At 43.3% G+C, this 21,198-nt stretch overlaps 3 protein-coding genes across 4 annotated transcripts; 1 reads left to right on the forward strand and 2 right to left on the reverse strand.

Moving 5' to 3' along the window:
* Positions 1-5,482: 5,482 nt before the first annotated feature.
* On the forward strand, positions 5,483-8,074 carry LOC133913642 (phenylacetaldehyde reductase-like). The gene is made up of 7 exons (XM_062356847.1): positions 5,483-5,570; positions 5,756-5,893; positions 6,085-6,263; positions 6,365-6,553; positions 6,833-6,995; positions 7,486-7,672; positions 7,790-8,074. The coding sequence occupies exons 2-7, from the start codon at positions 5,767-5,769 to the stop codon at positions 7,959-7,961; spliced, it is 1,017 nt and encodes a 338-aa protein (XP_062212831.1). The 5' UTR covers positions 5,483-5,570; positions 5,756-5,766; the 3' UTR covers positions 7,962-8,074.
* Positions 8,075-8,942: 868 nt separating this feature from the next.
* LOC133913643 (PHD finger protein ALFIN-LIKE 3-like) lies at positions 8,943-12,833 on the reverse strand. Of its 2 annotated transcripts, XM_062356848.1 has the most exons (5): positions 12,554-12,829; positions 12,415-12,447; positions 12,093-12,315; positions 9,673-9,793; positions 8,943-9,554 (listed from the first exon to the last, which is right to left on the reverse strand). In XM_062356848.1, the coding sequence occupies exons 1-5, from the start codon at positions 12,792-12,794 to the stop codon at positions 9,297-9,299; spliced, it is 876 nt and encodes a 291-aa protein (XP_062212832.1). In that variant the 5' UTR covers positions 12,795-12,829; the 3' UTR covers positions 8,943-9,296. The 2 variants fall into 2 exon arrangements, with proteins under 2 accessions (XP_062212832.1, XP_062212833.1); XM_062356849.1 differs by lacking the exon at positions 12,415-12,447 and having other exon boundaries at positions 12,554-12,833.
* Positions 12,834-13,314: 481 nt separating this feature from the next.
* On the reverse strand, positions 13,315-15,771 carry LOC133913645 (small ribosomal subunit protein uS12). Its single transcript, XM_062356850.1, has 4 exons — positions 15,705-15,771; positions 13,956-14,111; positions 13,751-13,877; positions 13,315-13,644 (listed from the first exon to the last, which is right to left on the reverse strand). The coding sequence occupies exons 1-4, from the start codon at positions 15,707-15,709 to the stop codon at positions 13,504-13,506; spliced, it is 429 nt and encodes a 142-aa protein (XP_062212834.1). The 5' UTR covers positions 15,710-15,771; the 3' UTR covers positions 13,315-13,503.
* Positions 15,772-21,198: the final 5,427 nt, after the last annotated feature.

Here is a 21,198-nt window from a genome sequence, read left to right on the forward strand (position 1 = left end):
CTCGGTCCTCGGGGAGCTCGGGTACTCGGGGACCACTGCTCATGGCCCCGAGCGCCCTCTCCCGAAACTGTGTCTTCTTGGGTACTCAGGGAACTCAGGTACTCGGGGACCACTATTCATGGCCCCGAGCGCCGTCTCCCGGAACTTGTACTTCTCGTGTCCTCGGGGAACTTGGGTACTTGGGGACCACTGTTCATGGTCTCGAGCGCCCTCTCCCGGAACTTATACTTCTCGGGTCCTCGGGGAATTCAGGTACTCGGGGACCACTGCTCATGGCTCCGAGTGCCCTCTCTCGGAACTTGGTCTTCTCGGACCTCAGGGAGATAGTCCCCGAGGGAAGACGCCACGTGGCATTTTGCTGTCCTGGCCTCGGGACTCAGGGATCCCTGGTTCCCATGTCACCGACAGTTGCTGAAATGAATCTGGAAAGAATTTAACATATAATGAATGACTATTTCTTCTGTAGGTAGTGATGCATCTTAGGAGAAAGCCTACTAATGAAACACAGGAGAAAGCCATGGTGATGTGTTCCCCTCTTTGAACAACAGCGGGAGACTTGACATCTTATTGGCTTAGGTAAGAAAAATTGCATTACTTTTATCTAATTATCTGATTAATAACTTAGCATAAGTGGTTTAAAAACTGGTTTTGCAATCTATGATTCCAAAATATTAACTAGTTCAAGAACTTCCTGCTACTGCTGGATGACGTGTGGTTTAGCCCATGGTCGCTGCTTCAACTACAGTGCTGGAGCAAACTAGAATGAGGACCTCTATCTATGCATGGTAAGTCCCAAATTTCTCTCTCACGGTCTTTACTTTGCTAAAGATATAATGTTCCATGTTATCAAGTTCCAGTCACCTTTATGCTTCGATCTCTCATGTAACTATGACATCACTTGGAAGTTTTTCGTCTAAATTTCTAACTATCGTCACTATTAAGATGATGGCAACACATGTTATAGCCTTGTATTCGCTTTCGATAACATACCCTAGCAACAATCAGAACATAACATCGATCCATAATAGCTCTGTTCAACATCAAACATGGCATCCTACATATCATCAGCTTCAGTCATGCTCAAGCTTGGTCAGGCAAGCATGTAGATGCAATATCATTGAGCCTTGCATTAAGATATTTGATTTTGGTCTTTCTTTTTTTATAGGTTCTACAAAGCACTTTTAGAGGTAATTGTATGGTTCTTCTCTTATGTTGCTCAAGACATTTGTTAAAATTAACAATAGAGAATCATTTGCCTCTTTTAACAATAGAGAATCATTTGTATATAAAAGACATTTGCATGTATGGTTCTTCTCTTATGCTACTTTTCTTCAACTTTTTATCACTTAAATGAGTTGTTATAGCCAAATTTGGTTGATGTAGGCATGCAGCTGCGATTCATTTTATGCTTGAAAACTGAAATGAAGTGCCACATTTTCAAAGCCACTATTGACGATCTGCACCTGGAATACTTGGGTTGCTGCTGTAGACTCTAGCTTTGATCCGATAGCTTGTGGTTCCCGAGATTTGTGGTTGATGCAGTGATGATATTGGACTTAGGTGCCTGTCATGCAATGTTGACTTACAAAGTAATATCAAAATCTGTTGGTTCAATTTATGGTTGATGCAGTGATGATTTTGGACTTAGGTGCCTACCATCCAATGTTGACTTAAAGAGTAATATATCAAAATCTTCTGCTCCAATTTTCCTCTGTACATATTCAATGCTTGCTTTATTGCAGGTACTTTTGGAAGATCTGATTGTACAACAATTAAGTTGGGCGCTAAAGACTAACAATAGATTGGAGGAGGTAAGGATCTTTTCTACTTTCTCTCATTTATTCCGATGTATGATTAGGAAAAGGTGTTCATAGCTATGCACTTTGGATGCATGTAGTTTTTTTTTCAAATGCAGATTTTAGAACAACTAGCTCTCATAAGGATAAGGTACCAGCTTATAGTTCCTCAAATGTGCTGTTAATCTGACCTAACTGTGAAAATTATTTCCTTTAATGTGGAAGAAGCATTTAAGTGGATGGTGACACATGGTATATCGTGAAAATATTTGGTCCTCGTTGCAACCCACGGACACGTCATTATACATTCAAAACTTAAGAAACTAACTATTGCCCCTAACATATCTCTCCTACTTAAAAATAGCTAATGGGTGTATCGTCAGCTTCAGTGGAACGACCAAACGCACTATCATCGTCCGATCGCACCCGCTCCCAGGCACGAAACATCTCCGTCCGATCGAATGCACGCCCCCGCGTGAAGGGATCTTGACTCTTGAGGAAAGCATTGGCCCTCAGGGTTGAATACTTGAATTTTCAGCAATGTTCGGCTTTGCAGTACAGGTAAGTACCTCTATTTTTCCATACCATTTTCAGATGGTGCCGGTAAATAAAGGTAGATTAGTTTTAGAATTTTCTTCCTTTGCAGGTTAACCATGCTTGATTGAATACACATCAATTTTTTTAGGTGAGCTCAGAGTTCCCTAAAGCTGAAATTATAGTGGTTTAATCAATTTAGATGCCAGTTCTTGGCTCCTGTTGCAAAATAGCCTTCCATTGTAGCTCGTCGTGTTTCACTTCGTAAACTATATTACCTTGTATATATTGTTGGCTCCCGTTGCAACGTACGAATATGTAACTAGTAAAGGAAGAAATCTGGGAGTTTCCAAACTAATTTGGAGGTCACTTGCTCGCTTATCTCTACAAGATCAAGGATGGGGCACGCCAAATAAGGTTATTACCCAAGGAATAGACGTTGCTGCTGCTGACCCATGGGTCCCTCGGTGAAGATCTCCACGTCCAGGAACTAATAAAGCTAGAGGAGGCATGCAAGATTAAATTTTGGACTTAGGAATATTTTATTTAGTTATTTGTTTTCCATATTTTAGCTAGGTTGGTTCGAGTCATTGTTGTGCGTGTCAACAGTTATTTAAAGCCTGATCAAGCGTCCATTGTAATCAGTTTTTGATAATAAATAGACCACGATATGTGTCTTGGTCATGTGTCATTAGGGTTCATCCCTGCTATCAAGTTTTGATGAGAGCTTGTTAAAATTTACCGAGTTGCCAAGCAGATCAAGAACTTGTTTCTTGGGTTGCACGTCGAATCTATGTGATTCAACTCTTTCCAATCGTGTTCTGTGTTATCACGGGTGAGAGGTTGTTTAATATGTTATTACATATGTACATTAGATTATAAGGCTGTGTTAGTTATCTTCATATCTTTGTTGTTCCACCGTGAAAGATCGGACTGAGCCTCATCAGACACTGTTCCATATGCACGTACAAATGGATAATGCATAGAGCGAGCTGGTAGAAGTAGTAGTGAAAGAGACACGTGAATAAATGCACATGGACACAATGGCAAACGCAGCAAGATGGACTAGGGGCTTAGCTTTCTCTTTAACCTCTTTCTCCACTTCATCTCTCTTCTTCTTCTTTTGCAAAAATATAGCTACGAATAAGATATAAGGATATAGCGATATAAAAAAAATAGAGCCCTTTATAGTGCCCTTAAATGAATATGACCATCTATTTCTTTTGATCTAGGGACTTTATAGAGGCAACTTTTCGAGCACCGAAAGCGTAGTTAGACCTAGTGTCCAAGCATTCGTGCGGAGGCGACCCAGGATCTTTGCGGTAGTCATTCACCCTTGTCGTTCACCCTTGTCAACCCAGGTCTCCCCCATTCCACAGAGAAATGGCGCACCACCACCTACACCTCTTCGACACACCCCTCCCCTTGTTCCGCGGCGAAATGGTGCATCGTCGCCTCCACTTATCCGGTGAACCATGAATTGTGTGAGATCCCGAACCTGGGATCTTCTATGCTTCTCATATTAGTCCCTAGATCAAGTATCTGATACACATAGTATAACAATTATGACATCACAGTCAAACTTCGTACATAAGTATTAAGGTTCAGATTACAAAAGATTTACAAACCATACTATATATTACAGACATGGCCGAATGGCCAACCAAAAAGCCCGAACGACCGTAGCCGGGATAAAGTTAGACTGAATTAGAGAAGTCCCAAAAAAAATTATCTTACCGGATGGTCCGGTGCTCTAGGTGTTTGAATTCATCGGAGTATATTTGTCAAGTGGGAAAGAAGCGTAAAGACTTCACCGGAAGGTATGGTGTTTGAGCAGAGTGCTCACCGGAGCAATTCTTCCAGAGAAAGTATTGTGCTGAAGAATATGCCTGGAATAGTCCGGTGTTGAAAAGGATGAATACCCCGAAGCATTATTACCAGAGAAGGATGTAGCCGCTGAAGATCGAAGGTTTAGCCCATCGAATGATCCGGTGTGAACAGAATGACCACCGGACAATGAACAGTACAAAGAAACGGAAAAAAGTTCAAGGCATCAGATGGTTCGGTGATGAAGGTTGTGTAACACCGAAGCATTATTTCCAGAGAGAGTTGCATTGGCTCGGTTGGCTGAAGTCAACTAAGTGATGTGCATCGGATGCATACACTGGAGTAATTTACACAGAGAAGAAAAAATGACTCGGATGGCTTAGGATAATTCATCGGATAGTCCGGTGATGAAGATGAAGTATACATCGATGTATTCGATGTTCACAGAAGCTTGAGTGGGTTTCTAACGGTTAGTTTGTGAGAGTGTACTCACCGTATAATCCAGTGATAGTATTATTGTTCCCACCGGATCATTCGGTGTTAACAACTTTAGTGCACGAGTTTGAGTCTATAAATACCCCTCCACTCAGTCATTTGAAGTGTGGCGTGCTGCTGAAGTTTAGAGAAATTCATGTACACTTGAGATGACATCCAAGCTAACAAAGTACTTAAAGTGATCATTCAAGATAATTAAGTACGTCATTAGAGAGTGATTAGTGCTTATAGACGTAGAGAAAGTGTTGCTATATGATTGCTACCAAGAGTGGATCAAAGAGTGATCTAGTCTTGTACTAAGAGGTACGTAGGCACCTTGGAGTGTTGGTGATTCACCGGCAAGCTTGTTGATCATCTGACTTGGTGTGAAGCGACGGCAAGATGAATTGTGTGGAGACGTGGTGACCCTTGCTTTGGTGACTCAAGCTCTAAACTGATCACATCGGTAAGGAACCGAAAGAGAGACTAATGTTAAGACTTTGCCTTGATGACTTAGTGTTTAATCCAATAAAGATCTTGTCTTTGTTATTTAATGGCTTAAGAGCCGCAACCGGTGACTGCTCCCATCTTAATTCGGACTCTTTTTACTTTTTAGTGTTGAAATAGGATGTTCCTCTTTAGATTAAGCTAACCCCTAATTTTCATTGTAATTAAGGACGCGAGTGGTACCAATAGTTAGTTTTGAAACACTATATAGTTTTTTTTAACTTAATTTAGTGTGAATAAATCTTAGTCTTAGATCGGCCAATACCTAAAAAATACATCCCTAACTGTGATGGTAGACGTGAATTGTACTGTGCCATTTACTTGTCGTTATCCGTACCACCGCGTCAATAAAAATCAAGTGACCGGTAGCCATTCGACAGTCACAAGCACGAGAGCTCAGGTTCATCGGCTCAAGTAAGGACGTCGAGAAAGGGAGACCGGCAGTGGCGGAGCCAGGATGGCCCATGGACAGGTGCTGGCCCAATAGACAGGTACTGAGTCAGTAAAAATTTAACTAAATTCTAGTTTTTTGGGCCTAAATTACACATGTTTACCTTTAGTTCACTGGGCTAGGCCCGTGCTGTAGCACCCCCAGCACGGGCCCTGGCTCCGCCCCTGGAGACCGGCGATGGCAAGCGGGGAAGCGAAGGGGGAGACGGTGCTGGTCACTGGCGCGAGCGGCTTCATCGGCTCGACCCTCGTCCGCCTCCTCCTCGACCGCGGCTACAGCGTCCACGCTGGCGTCCTCAACCCCGGTCAGTAGCACTACACTCCCCGCCACTGCCTCTCCTTTCTCTCCTTTTTTTGCGGAGCGCAGCGGCGTCCTTGCGGGATTGCAAGGACTGCCATTCATTTGACTGCGGCATCGATGGCGTGCCGGGAAGAGTAGTTGGCTAGTTGCTTTCGACGCGGAGGTTACAGTTATCGTTTGCGCGGCGACGTGCAGATGACAAGGCGGAGACGGACCACCTCCACGTGCTCGCCGCCAGCGCCGGTGAGGGCCGCCTCCGCATCTTCCGGTGCGACCTTCTCGACGGCGCCGCCCTTCACGCCGCTGCCCGGGGATGCTCGGGCGTCTTCCACCTCGCGTCCCCCTGCACCGTCGACCGCGTCGTCGACCCCCAGGTACTGCGCCGTTACGTCGTGCGTGGCCCTGCCCGCCGTTGCCTTGTGGCCGAGACTCCCCTCCTCTCCCCCAGGCTGACCTGCTCCGTGTGTGGTTGCAGAAGCAACTGATGGTGCCGGCGGTGGAGGGGACGCTGAACGTGCTGCGCGCGGCCAAGGAGGCCAGGGGAGTGCGGCGGGTGGTGGTGACCTCGTCCATCTCTGCCATCGTGCCCAGCCCGGGGTGGCCGGCCGGCGAGGTCCGCGACGAGCGGTGCTGGACCGACATCGACTACTGCGAGAAGAACGGGGTGAGCCTGCCAATTGGCCAATTCTATCTTGTTTTAGCATCTCCAAATTTCTCTCCTTTGCTTGTGGTTCTTCCGCACATTGTGAACGATGGTGCGTCTGTATTCTCGTGTTGCTCAATTCTGAATGAAAGTTTGATGATGCATGCTGTACTTCTGGTGAGCCGAAGTCTGAATTTTGATGGTATGATGGTCAGCTTGGAAAATGAAGTGAACATTGACACAGAAGAATGTTCATCAGTGATTTCGCTGTTATCTGAGGCCCCCTTTGCCTTTGCATAGGTTTGGTACCCTGCTTCAAAGACACTGGCAGAGAAGGCGGCATGGAAGTTTGCAGAGGAGAATGGGCTCGATGTGGTTGTGGTTAACCCGGGGACCGTTTTGGGGCCGATGATTCAACCAACCATCAATGCTAGCATGGCCATGTTTCTTCGACTCCTCGAAGGTATGCTTTCGTGTACTCATTGCTAAGCATAGACCATACACCATATTTTATAATTTGGTTTCCAAACAGTGGCCAATGAGTGAAGGAAGAGTGTAGCTGGAGTTTCGTTCAACTGTTCCACTAAGTTGTTCATGCACTTGCAGGAACCAAACATTTTTAGCCTTTTGATGCTATCCTCAGATGTGGTCAATATGTTACAGTAGGAATTCTATCTCAAAAGAAGTTAATCAAACTATACTGAATATTCCCATGGTGAGGTGTACTAGGTTGTACGACCGGCCGTCTCAGCTCTAGAGCTTTTTCTGCTTGGACAAATGTCTCGTTCAGACTCAGTTCAGGCATCAGTACGCTTTGGTTGATAAATGATCGTGCATTGACGCCGTGCTACCAAAAATTACATGTAGTTTTCAGAATACTGTTCTTGCTTGCTCGCCATGTCGTTACCGTGAGATCAGGGAAACATTGAAGCACACCTTTTCTCGCCGTGCAGGTTGCACAGAGGAGTACGCTGATTTTTTCATGGGGGCGGTCCATGTGGAAGACGTCGCGTTGGCCCATATCCTGCTTTTCGAGAACCCATCGGCGTCCGGGAGGCACATCTGCGTGGAGTCCATCGCCCACTGGAGCGATTTCGCGGCCGGAGTCGCCGAGCTCTATCCCAACTACAAAGTGCCCAAGTACGCGGACCAGCCAAACCACACACTTTCACAATGATAGTGAATGGAATTTAGGCATCGATGTGAAAGAGCGATCTCTCGGTGTGCTTGAGCCTACCGTTGTTGCTTTGTCTGCAGGTTCCCCAAGGACACCCAACCTGGGCTGCTCAGAGCGGAGGCTGCGTCAAAGAAGCTCATCGCGCTGGGGCTGCAGTTCAGTACTGTAGAGAAGATCATCAGGGATGCTGTGGAGAGCCTCAAGAGCAGAGGGTACATCTCCCGATGGTTGGGTGATCCTGTACCCTGCTAGTATGGTTTGTAACTAGTAATAAGCATGCGGCTAAATAATAATATACCGCTGGAAAGGCACAATCTGAAACTAAGTTCCAATGGAATTCAGAAACAGGGAAATCTCGAAGGTGAGCTTTGATTTGCAATTCTGAAAATCGAAGTTAAAATATATAAATACAGTAGGATCCTGTACTACTGGATCGGCTAAAAAAAAGTCGAAGTTTCAAGCTCCAAATCTGAAACGTACATTTTCAGGGAGTTATAAATATGGAACTTGATCAGCTAGAGCCGGAAAGTGATTCTCTGCAGTGAATAAGCAGCGATTCGCATTAGGATCCATGTCCAACCGTCGGATCGATCCATGTCCAACCGTCGGATCGAAAGCCAACGGCTCAGATTAGATGCTAGGTGAACTTCTCAGATTAGGACCCATTTCCAACTGTTTAACTTCTCACAAATCACTGTAGCGGATGCTACGGTCTGCGTTGCCTTCGCCTCTGCAGAGGATCCGGATCCGCCAGAGCCAGGGGAGGGGGATCCTCTGGGCTCTGGTGTTGTGGATGATTGGAGCAAGGGGCGTCCAGCTACAACTCCAGAGGGCGTCCAGCTGCAATTCATAGAACCCACCATAGCGGGTGCGGTAGCGGCACAGAGCCACAGACACGGATCAAGCTGCCACGCCCGGCCGTGTGAGCTCGAGCGCGGGGCTGCTCGCTCGACTCGGGTGCGGCGAATCCCGCGCGCGCCTCCGCCCACTGGTCCTTGCTGCGAGAGCAGAAGAGTTGAGATCTGGTTGGACCTGGGGCTTGATCGGGGGAATGGGTGGGTGGGGGGCTTCGCGATTCCGGTTGGGAGGACGTGTCCGTGCTTGGCCGCTATACCTAATAGAATAGCTACGGCACCGGACTTTCTCGATCACCGGCTACAACTGAAACGATGACGCCTGTTTCCGGGACTGTCGACGCAGATGGCAGCGGCTGACTATCTATATGGAACTATGAATATACAAGAGTTCATTTTTGTTTGTTTCTTTGAGGAAGATGACTACAAATTTGACAGGACCAGTCCAGACATACGCAAATCAATGAAACCCCTACCACTACCAAGGCATAAATCACTCATCAGTGAATGGCTGCTACAACGACAGGTAATGAACATGCACAGCAATGGCATCGACAGTTAACGAGCCATTTATAAAACGAGCAGCTATCCATCTCAGTCCCTTGCCTCATTCTACCTCCACATAACAGCACAACGTCTAATGAATTCACATCTGCTAGCTGCGACCTTGAGACGGAGTATGGTTTGATCAGATCAGATGGGTCAGCGACGGCGGGTGGGTGCACACTGTAACCTACTGCCTGATTTTCTTCGAGCTGCAGTCAGGGCACTTGTAGTGCTTTATGTGTTCCGCTTTGGCCGGGGTTATCTTCACGCATTTGCCGTGGAACCACCGCTCACAGATGTCACAGCCGATCCAGAACTCGTTCGCATTGTAGAGGCCGCCACAGGTTCCACAAAAGGTTTCGCTGTGCTCTTCGTCTTCGTCGTCGTCATACTCTTCGACAGGGGGAGCCGCCCTAGACTTCTTTGCGTGGCCATCGCTTGATCGCTGTATAAGGAAGTTGAAACTCTTTTCGTGTTAGATTTGAGAGAAAAATAAATAACTGGATTTTCAGCTTCTCAAATTAGAGTAAAAAAATAAACTATTGGAAAGATGAAAGGGGCACCTTTGATGAGTGTCTGGACTTGCCGCTGCTATCAACACCAGATCTATCTCGGCCGTGTTTTCTGTCAGCTAATGCTTCAAAAACAGTTGGAAGATCGTTGATCATGCTGAATAAGCGCTTCCTGAAAAATAAAAAGAGCAAATCATCGAATCAGCAAGAGGCTTCAGCTTAAGATTTCACACAAAATTAACCAAATTTTCTCATGCAATCAATTTTCCAATGTGGATCTTAATTAGATTCTTATTGTTGCAAACACAGACTTCAACACACAATACAGCTTCAATACAGAGGAAATACTACTTTAAATATAGAATGAAGCATTTGTGTTGAATGTTCATGCCAGCAATTTGATAACGGGTTGTAAATAGATTATTGGTACAGCAATAATAGTGTTCTGGGTATGTACAGCAGCAAAAGATCTCATCACCTTACAGGCAAAAAAACTGCAAAGTATCCTTCCAAGTAGTCCAAAATTTGTGTTTATTAAAAGTCAGAGAACAATACATATGTGTTCATGAGGAAAACATTCAGAATAAAATAAGTAGTCAATATCACCATCATGAATACAATATCCAAGCATGTTAACACAATGAGATGGTATAAGAATACTGCAGCCCGGAAGTTTCTCCCCGTGAGATGAAGTAATAAGAATAACCACAATCTATGCCCCAGTATCGACAAGACAGAACAAGCCTATGGTGGAAATATGATAGCTTAACAGCTAAGATTGCTAGTTGTTATAGCAGAGGTGATAATCATATTCCTTCGGAAAGGATCTGGGTTATGTTAAATTCACTTTACCTTCATTTGTTAAGGATCCAAGAGCACAAGTACACAACTATGTAAATTGAAATATTAGAAAAATGCTTTGGAATAAAAAAATGATCCGGAGTGAACTGCTTAAAAAGCAGTTGGAAAAGGCATGCAGAGGACTAATTATGCATTAAATTCTCACAGTGATTCTCGTGAGACGGGAAACATGTAACAAAAAGTACTACAAGAAGCGCAAAATCAGCATTTTTCCCAAAAGAAGGTGGTTGAAGCAAGATAGAAACCTAGACACAGTGGGAGCTCAACACTAGAGGTGTGTGTGCATTTAAATGTTGAGAAGAAGAATGTGGGACACCTAAGAGATACAATTGGATGAAACAATCAAATTTTTTTTCACTATACAGTTATTCATAAAATCCTCAAGAAAAAGAAAAGGAATTTGAACATTATGAGTTGCACTGCTAGGATAAGAAAATTCTCGCAAAAACAAAAAAAATTGTCAACGAATTAATATACTGCCCATGCCAACAGCAGAAGAGATAATCATCGACTATAAGCACATGTTGCTAATTACTCTTCATTATGTATTTGTTTCAACAATCAATATCTGAGCTGATTACTAAAATGGCACAGAATAGTTAGAAATCATCCCAACCCTTACAATTCAATTTGTGCTCACAAAATTCTTCATATATATAGTTTCCCAGCTTTTCTATTAGCTAAAATTATTTTCAGGCAAATGTACAACAATTGAACGAACAAGCAATTGAGCAAGCAGTAATATTGTAAAATGCTCCGCAACAATTTCAAGCATCAAGAGTTATGGGTTCCTTTTACGATGTCCTTTTCACCTTGGTCAAATAACTTACATTTCCTGTTCTATACAGATTGTATCAAGGAATAAATGGTAGCTTCTACAACTACCATGAAGACATCTATGAAAATAAATTACCGTACAATTAAGATGGCAGACTTATCAATCAAGTCAGGAGAAGACTTCTGACTTGTAGAAGAAGCAACTTTAATCTTTAGTTCTAGAAGTCGCGGCATTGTTCTTCACAACAAAAATAAAAATAAAAATGGGATTGATATCAAATTTCTAAAAACAGTTGAACATGCAAAGCTAGAACTACATAAAGCAAAAGATCCTCCATTTCTTTACATGATTTCTGAACTAAAGTGGAAAATGGACTAAGAGTTTGCCACTCATAATAAATTGATGGGCCAAGGGTCTTCACAGTACCTATGAAATACTCCATCCATCGTCATCAAGTATAAAGGCTCACGGTTCTGTTTGCACCTTGTAGCTAAACAAAAAGGAAAGAAGAAAAACAGCATGCAAAAGGGCCAGTAAAGCGAACTCATCCACAAAGCATGACCCCCAATTCACTCAAAGGAAACAAAAAGAAGAGCACAAGAAACATGTGCACATGCGCACACATACACAAAGTGAAAAAAAATAGACATAAAATCGATCACGCATTTTCCCAGTCACCTAAAAATCAAGCAAACTAACACGCAAGAAAGGCAAAAACTTAAGTAACTGAAACCACCTTCCAGAGGGGAAACATGCATTATATTCTCTAAAACAACAAGACGGTTGCTTGAAATCGAATTCAGAAGGCAAAGTGCCGGAATAGCATTGCTACCGTTCGTTGGCGTTGAGTTTGGCGCCGAAGAAGAAAGCCACGGAGATGAGCCACGAGTCGGAGTGGACTGCGACGAGGGAGAGCCAGTCGCGGCGCTGCATGCCGTCGCGCGCGAAGTTGATTCCCAGCGCCGGCTCCGGCATCTCGGGCGGTACCTCCTCCGCCGGCGGCGCCACCTCCCAGCTCCCGTTGGGCAGGCCGTACAGGCACAAATTCTCCTTCTCTGCACGCAGGCAAACAAAATCAAGATCCGCTCAGTCCCCACCCGGATCCACCATTACACGCACCCGGGAACAGCTCGTCGCAGATCGATCTCACTCACCTGGGTCGCAGTAGCCATAGAACTCGTCCACATCTGCACCGGCAACGACACAAGAGAAGAGCGCAGCGTTAGATCTATGCAGGAGTCAGCGCGTCGCGTAACTACGAGGAGCGAGGCAAGGTGGGGGTGCAGTTGTTACCGGAGGTTAGGGCGCGCACTAGGGCCGCGCGGCGGCCGGAGAAGTCCTTGAAGATGTCCTCGACCGTACGCGGGTTGGAGGAGACGGGCGCAGGGGCCATCTCCATGCGACGGAGCGGTTGACTAGGCGCGCCGGCGGCGAGCACGGCCGGAGCGAAGGAGGGAGGCGGAAGGGCAGCAGCTGCGGCCGACGAGCCGAACACGGGAGTTGAATTCGGCTGCCTTGCTTCTTCGCCTCTCATAAGTCACACCCAGCCGAGGCAAAAGGATCCATTTGTTTCGGTCACGACTTGCTACCCGCGATGGGATGCTACCTATTGGATGGAGAGACTGACACACGGGTCAGACTTGACACCGGGTCCACATGGAAGTGACACAATAGGATGGTGGTAGGAGGCACCTGAGTATGTTCCATAGTAAGCGGGCCCGGATAGGCTGCTGACCTGGCGCTGCTAGGGATGGCCCAGTCAAGCTTAACCCGGTCCCGTCCAGTGGGCCGTGGAGAGCACCGCGCCGGACCATATCAGATCGCGATTTCCTCTGCTCTGCGGGTGGATACCTCGCTTCAGCCTTCGGAGCTGCGACGCGGAGAGCTGGGCGCCTTCCCAGCCGTTCGATTCCGCCATCAACGGTTCAGATGATCGAATACTCGGCCGGTACGCGCATTCACCTGCACCCATCGGTTTCCACCTGTACCTTCACCGACACGAGATGACGCCACCAAAGTTTGATATATAGACATTCTAGATGCATACCAAGACATGAACATAACATCACACTGAGTAGCAGCTTTATAGATAGAATTCAAATTCAGATGTTTCCTCGACAAAGCTATGGCCAAACAGCTGACAGGTTCGTTTCAACATGAGTTCTGATATGAGATAGCCCTTCCGGTGCGCCACAGGCCCAAAAAACATTACGAGTATCGGTGCGGCGAAGGGGAGTGGTTCTTCAAGATCTCGGCTTCTCCTTCTTTTCCTTGAAGAGGGCGAGCAGGGAAACACCAGAGACCTTCACGACCTTGAAACGGACACCGGGAATATCTCCCACGGCGTGACCCTTACGACCGAACCCAGCAATGAGAACCTCGTCCTATAAAGATTGAGAGTGCAACGAGCCATTGGTAGCGGTGAGCAACTGAGAGGGGCAAAAATCTTTTGCCCATAACGAAATTCCATGAGGCAGAAATAGAACTTACATTTTCCTCAATGTAGTTTAAGCAACCATCGTTTGGCACAAAGGCAGCGATTTTCTTTCCATTCTTCACGAGCTGGACACGAGCACACTTACGGATAGCAGAGTTTGGCTGCTTAGCCTCAATACCACTACAATTGGAATAGCACAAGTCAGGTATTGGTTGTTCAGGATAAATGAGTAAGTGCAGTGCTATTTAACAAACTTACATCTTTTCAAGGACAATTCCCTTTGCGTGAGATGAACCAGCAAAGGGTTTCTTCCACTCGTTGCCGAGGTGACTCTTCTTGTAAGCTTTGTCAGCCCACCTCTGGTTCCTTCTGTGGGTCTTGAGCTTGCGCCCAGCTCCCATACCACGTGTCTTACTGCAGTAGAATTACAAACATTAGCATTCAAGAAATATATGTGAACACCAAATGTAGCATATGAAACTCCAGATCAAACATTTCAATAATAAACATCAAGGAAGAAACACAGCTAAAGAAGTGCAAAGTTACTTCCTTTTTAAAAAAGTACACCATAGTCAACCGGATTACTTACTCAACTAGCATAACAAAGGAAAGGAAGTAAAAGTCATAGACTCGATTACCCAGGCCTTGAGGCAAAGTTGGTAGAGCAGAATACTATTAAACTGTATGGCTTAACACCTAAACTCCATGGATCAACTAAGACCTCTCTACTTTTGAATGAACTCCCCACTTTGACTTAAATTGGCCCTAAGAAACTTGTAGCCAAGAAGCTGGACTTAAATTAGAGCACAACAGCCATAAGACTAAAAATGTATTATTCCATATATGACAACCACGAGAGGTAACTACATGAATAATCAGACTATAGTTGGAGCAAAAGAATGACAAGAAAATTTCTAGATTTCTAGGACCATTTCAAAGAAATTGATGTAGCAAATAAATTGAAGTATTGTGCATAACTGACAGAGTGACAGCAGACGTGATACAATACAGGGCTCAATAAACTAACATGTTATCATATCCCAATGAGCTTTGGAGCCACACTAGTACCACTGTCTCCAGTAACAAGGATATGTCTCCTTAAAGTCCAGTTGAAATGTGAAAATGTAGCCAATGTGTGTTTTATAACGGAATTGTACAGTGCAAGAAAGTTTGGTCATGCCTGGGAAAAGGTATTTTATTACAGGCCTTGCTATATGCAGCCTGCTAGATAAAAGAACCAACAGGAACTCCAGGGGAACATTACCCTACTCTCTAAATCCAGTATTCGATATATGGTTAAGGCATAAAAAAAAACAGGTATAGACAATAAGACACATCAGAGGAGTGAGATGTCTGCATCAATATAGGTAAGTGCATAGGATTAATAGACTGTTAAGCTTCACAATTTCTAATTTTCAGATAGTGTACAAAAGTGCGGAGCTAGTCGTAGATAAATATGGTCAAGCACTCAACATTTCGGACAGCCCATAACAATAATACCCACCGTCAATTGCTACATTTCTCTGCCAGCACCGTCAATTATTACATAAGACACCGCATGAGGGACATCAAAGGTTTAAGACTTTAGTATACCAGTGAGGCCACCTTTTAGGCTAATTCCTTGATGTGTAAATTGCATCCAATTCAGTTATGAAAAATGAGATTTGAATCGAGCACTAACTATACCAGCTCCAGCTACGAATCATGCATCTAATAAGGAAATAGACCATAGGCACTATTAAGCAATACATGAAGCCTCTATCGCTAGTAATTCGATTAAACCTTAAAGCTAAATGGATCAAATGTTTGGCACGCCGTTCGCACTAATAAAATTTTCTTTTCAGGAACAATCCCTATAATCAACAATCATCTGAGATACCATCATGCATCACAAGCTAACGAATTCGAACATTGGTATGTAATAGATCTAGAAAACACCAAAAAAATTAACGGGAATAGCGTGGAACTTCTAGGCGATCGCATCTAGAAAACAGCATGTTCAGTTACCCCATGTTGGATCGGCGAAGGTGACGCCTCGGTCGTAGCGGCGGCGGCGGAAGGGTTTGGAAGCAACGAGTGCGCAAAGCGATTATATCCCTTCTGCTCTGGGTTAGGGCCCATGTTAGCTCGAGTGAATGGGCTGGGCTTTTGGACCTTTTATTTTGAACGAAATTTTGAAGAGCTGTGTTGATTCGGTCTACGGCCCAAAAGGACTTGCAAAACGATGGAGTTAAATAGAATTTTAGCCCCTTTAGATGTTTGGGCCGTGTAAAGTTAGGCCTAGTGAAATTTATTTTCGGAAAAAGTCCGATGGTGCGGCCACATGACCCCTGAGGAAATAAAAGGTCCATCTAACAGGCAATACCAAGGTTGTAAAACCGGATCAATACGCTCTCACGTAGCTGCCACATAGTGATGAAAAATATATTTAAATAGTGGGAAGTTTGTTTAAATTTTTACCTACCGTTTTCTTCTCCTATTATATTTTTCCACTTTGTTTTTATAATAGGTGCTGCCATGTGGTGATGACGTGGCTGCAACTTTTTTATTTAAATTTCAAATAACGGAAGTTATTTTATGTTAATGACTAAGAAAAAGGTAAAAAAATACTTTCTACTGCTTAAAATATTTTAAACAATCATCGTGACATGGCATCCACGTCAGTTGCCATGATGGGAAAACCATATTCAAAACCGCTATTTGAAAATAAATAAATAAAAAGTTGTTTATTTGAAAAATAGATAAATAAACACTATTTAAAATATTTTAAACAATCATCTCGACATGTTTATAGACCTGATTTTGCACCGTGAGGAGGTTGAATAGATTTTTCTTTGTTCCACAGGGTGTTATGTGACCGCACAATCAAATTTGAGAGGGTAGATGGACTTTTTCCTTTATTTCCATGATCATGATTTTGTGACCCAATCATCCGTATCAAGTCCACATCGACTGAAAAGCCCACAATCCCGCTAGATTCAACTGAGAACCATCAACTCGGTGCCTTTTTTCCTTCTAAAAAAAATCAAATCAGTTGCTATTAGAAAAGCAAATCAAGTCGTACAGCCTGGATCAGGATCGGACGTTACAATGCTAAACAAGCAAACACGGTCAAGGATACTAATATACTCAATTTCTTTTAGCGACAACTAATCACGACTAACTAATACCGTGCCTAATCTCCAGTCAGACGAAAACACGACGTGCCGTAACCGTGAGACCCAAAGCCTGGCGAGCCTCCGACCTAACCACGACGCAAATCCGTCTCCATCTCGCAGTAAAGCCGCGCGCGGGCACGGGTTCGCTCGACATCCACATGTGCATCCATCACGCACGGCACGGACGGCACCGCACGGCCGAAGTACGTAACCTGCACTGAAGCTAAGCCGCAGGCCGAGCCAGCCTTTCTCTCACTGACCGCTCGGTCATTCACTCAATCAAAGCTAGTCAAAGCACTGTACCGGTGCAACTCATTCATGGCGCTGTCGCCGTCCTGCTCTCCTCCTGTCACGGGCGTGCGGGCGCTACCCGGCCGGCCCTCGCCCCGACCGGTGCCGGCCGATGCGATTGCACGTTCGTGCCCTTTCCCGGCCACTGTTCCGTCCGTCGTACGCGGAAGCATTTCTAGAAATGAAACCAGCGACGTTCCCCGCTCGACGAAACCAGCGGCACAGTTGCACGGACAGGTACTCCTGTGGCTGCACGGACACCGGATGAGTGCGCCCATACGCGCGGGCCCGGCAGAAAACAGCCCGGACCTGACGAGTGCCGCAACCGAACACAGCACGCCCGTCAAACTGTTGGTAGACCGACTGGCTCAGATGCGTTAGGAGTTCCGGCCTTCAGGCGACGTATCTGGATCTCGACGTGCCAACCAACCAACCAACCAACGCGTGCGCCTCGTGCTCGGCTCGGAGGGCGTCGTTTCTTTTGCGATTTCGGGGTGGGCGACTTGCGCGCGGTGTAGGCAAAATGCACGATAACCGCGGTTACTGGTCAAAAATTCAAAAAAATTCGGAGAAAATTCATTCGGCAAATTTTAAATTTTTGCGAAAAAATCATGTTTTTCCCCTCTTGGTAACCGAGCGGTTTTGAGCGGTTACCGAGCGGTTTGGGTCGGTTACCGAGCGATTTTCTCGCATTTTTGATTCGGTCGGTTACCGAGCGGTTTGGGTCGGTAACCGCTCGGTTTTCTCGATTTATCGAGCGGTTTTATCGAATTTCAGCGCAGTTCAACAAAAAACCTAAAAAAGAGTTCGATCTTGTAAAATCAATAACTAATTCATCCGAGCTTCAAATCAAGTGAAACAAATTTTTTTGGCTTCCTTGTAATATGATCTACATGATAAAAGTATTTATACTCATAAAAAAGTTCAAAATTTTCTGTGAGAAATTTTATTTGTTAAACCAAGGTAAATGCATAGTTTACTCTTTGCTAATCCAAAAATCATGAAACTAATTTTGTTAGTCTTCTTACATGATCCTATATCTTTTAAAAATATATGAACTCATGAATTAGTTATTGTAACATGCATGATTGTGTAAATGTGTTGCGACTAGATTAATTCATAACTGACCCATCACATCTTAAAAATTAGTGAAACTGTTTTTATTAGCTTATTTATATTATGATTTACATAGAAAAAATAATAGTAGACATGAAAAAATTAATTACAGTGATGTTTCTAAACATATTCACTTTATGCTTGTGAACTTTGTAAAAATCATAGAGAATTTAATAAAACTCTAAATAAAGTGAAATCAATTTTAAAGATTCTCTTAAAATACGTTTTATACAAGAAAAATATGTGTTTCCATGTTACACTTTTCCTTAACGTGAGTTAATAATTGAGCCGTGCGCTTCAATGTTTTTCATTTTTTCAAACTTTCTCCCTATAGAATATGATGCAAACGACATTATTTTTGAAAAAAAAATTCACATAAGTTCTTACAATTATGTCTAGTTTTTTTAAAGATTTTTTATTATTTTTTTATTTTTTCGAATTTTTTGAATTCAAATTTCAGTTATCGAGCGGTTTTTGAAACCGGACCGGACTGAGAAGGTCGGTAACCGCGATTTTTGAGCGGTTAACGACGGTTTTTTGAACCCTGGGTGTAGGACGCGGCGGCCGCGGCTAGAGCGAGCGCGCGCACGAGGCCGCCACACAAACCAAAGACACGGCGACTAAGGTCAACTATGTTAGTTCCACGTCAAGCATCTCATATAACGTCACATATAATTTTAGTTGACACTGAAAAGAGAGATGAACATGAAAAAAATATATTGTTATTTTGCGAAACAATAATATTATAAGTTAAAATTTAAAACTACGAGATTACTTACGCACCATAATACCGGTTATAATTATTATAGAATTTATAATATTAATTTGTTTTATATATAAAACAATAAAATATGCAATTACTATTAGACAACTGAAATGATAATCTATTATGGAGATTATCTGTTAAATCACTTAAAACTATATATTATGCGAGTTACTGTACTTGCTCTAACGGCCGCCCGCGCCCGCCGAGTCCATAGACTCCACACACGCATGCCTCCACGGACGGGCGGCCTGACCGTTCGCCCGCCTCGCGGCACGGTGCTTCACTGTGTTGCATACTGGCACTAGTGGCGTGGCTAAGCAGACTGCGCTGCAGGATTAGTTTGAGATTTGTTTGCGCCTAATGCGCCTTTTGCAATGTGTCTGATGCATACGGTTTTTGCCACGTTTGTTAATTAAGTACTAGCAATACAACTGGAGATGATCGTGGCCACTGGCATTATTAGTCGGGGCAGTGGGAGAAAAGGAAGCAATGATGCCTGGTGCACAACACCATTGTCGGTTGTTGATTGGCCACTGGCATAGCTAAAACGGATGCTCTAGGATTACGGTTTTGTGAACGCGTCTGCCAGCTTTCCTATGAGGAGCTGTACTAACCGGTTGCACAGCGAGATATTTATTTGTGTAACTTAAATACTTTGGCCACTTCTTAACGCGTCGTTATCATAGTTTTCAAAAAGAAACTGCCCACGATTCCGAAAGTACCACGACGCACTTGTTTGAAATATTAAAATGGGACCAACGTGTCATCTGCTAGGATACCTGTCGTCGGTACTTAGTTATAAAATCTACATATTGTATAGTTCACTCCACTTTCTTTCATTTATAAGGACCAAATTTACATTGCAACTACATAATATGATATTTCAACACTTACTTTTCAACAGTGTAAATTCCTCTACAAATGATTTACCTCTTTCATAGTACTCCACTATTTTGTAAGACCAAATCTCATCAAAATAACAAAATATTAAAACACTCGCTCCCAATATAAAACCGTAACTATACAACTAGCTATGCAATCATTTCAACTGTAATATATTATCTTAATATTTGATGGAAAAAATAAGTCTCCATGTTTGATCTCAAGATCACGAAATTATTATGTTAATAAGAAGAAAAAAAATTAGACCGCTCATTGTTATAAATATATAACGGTTTAGAATAAACAAAAGAGTTCATATCAAATAAGATTAATAAATAGCTAAAGTTGGATTTAAAAACTATGAAAAATTACCAATTCGATTTGTATACGGTTTGGAAAGAAAAATATCTAAATAAAGAGTCCAAATAAAATAAATTTAATAATAATTAAAATTGGGGTTAGAATAGAAAAGAAGAAGGATTCGTATAAAAATAGTCTTAAAAAATAACTATTATAAAAATCAAATACCTAATATAAAGAGTTCATGTAAAATACAATTAATCAATAGCTCAAATTTATAATAAAAGGTAATTATTATTTTTTTTCAAAATTCTTACTCAGATAAAAGATTAAGAATCATCGTATAGCTCAAGGTTATCGCATCAAACAGTTAACAAAGAAAGCACACTACAATAGCAATACAAATATATTCTGATTTTAATTGAGGAGTCTACACTCAATGCACGATTTTAACTATTGATCAAAACGTATACGAATCGAATCAATACATGTATACAAACGGGTACAAATTTAGAGCATAAATAAATTTCTCTTCCACTAACATAATTTTTACCTCTTTTATCTAATGTTATATATTTTGTAGCTAAATAACACTAACTTTATAGAAAACAAATAAAATATTTTTTAATCAAAATTTATTATGATAAAATATTATAACAAAGCTAGCCATGCTATTAACATACGCAGCTTGCTAGTCGCGACATAAAACAAACACTAGTTGTCCCAAACCACTCTTCCTCTTCCATCTATAAAAAAAATCTCTCTCGACCAAAACAGGAAAGAAAGAGGTTAAGCAGCTACAAGGCCCGCGATTAGTACAGCTAAAACGCACGGCAGTCACAGACAAGCCTTACCTACCAGTTGCCTTCGGCGAGCCAGCGCGCGACACGTTAACCACCATTGCGGAGGCGTTCGTGCCCGTAGCGAAGCTCCCCTGCACAAAAATGGGGTAGTTTACCTTTGATACCCTTTCGTCTCCCCGACGTCA

Source organism: Phragmites australis, chromosome 3, assembly GCF_958298935.1.
Source record: "Phragmites australis chromosome 3, lpPhrAust1.1, whole genome shotgun sequence".
NCBI lineage: Eukaryota > Viridiplantae > Streptophyta > Magnoliopsida > Poales > Poaceae > Phragmites > Phragmites australis.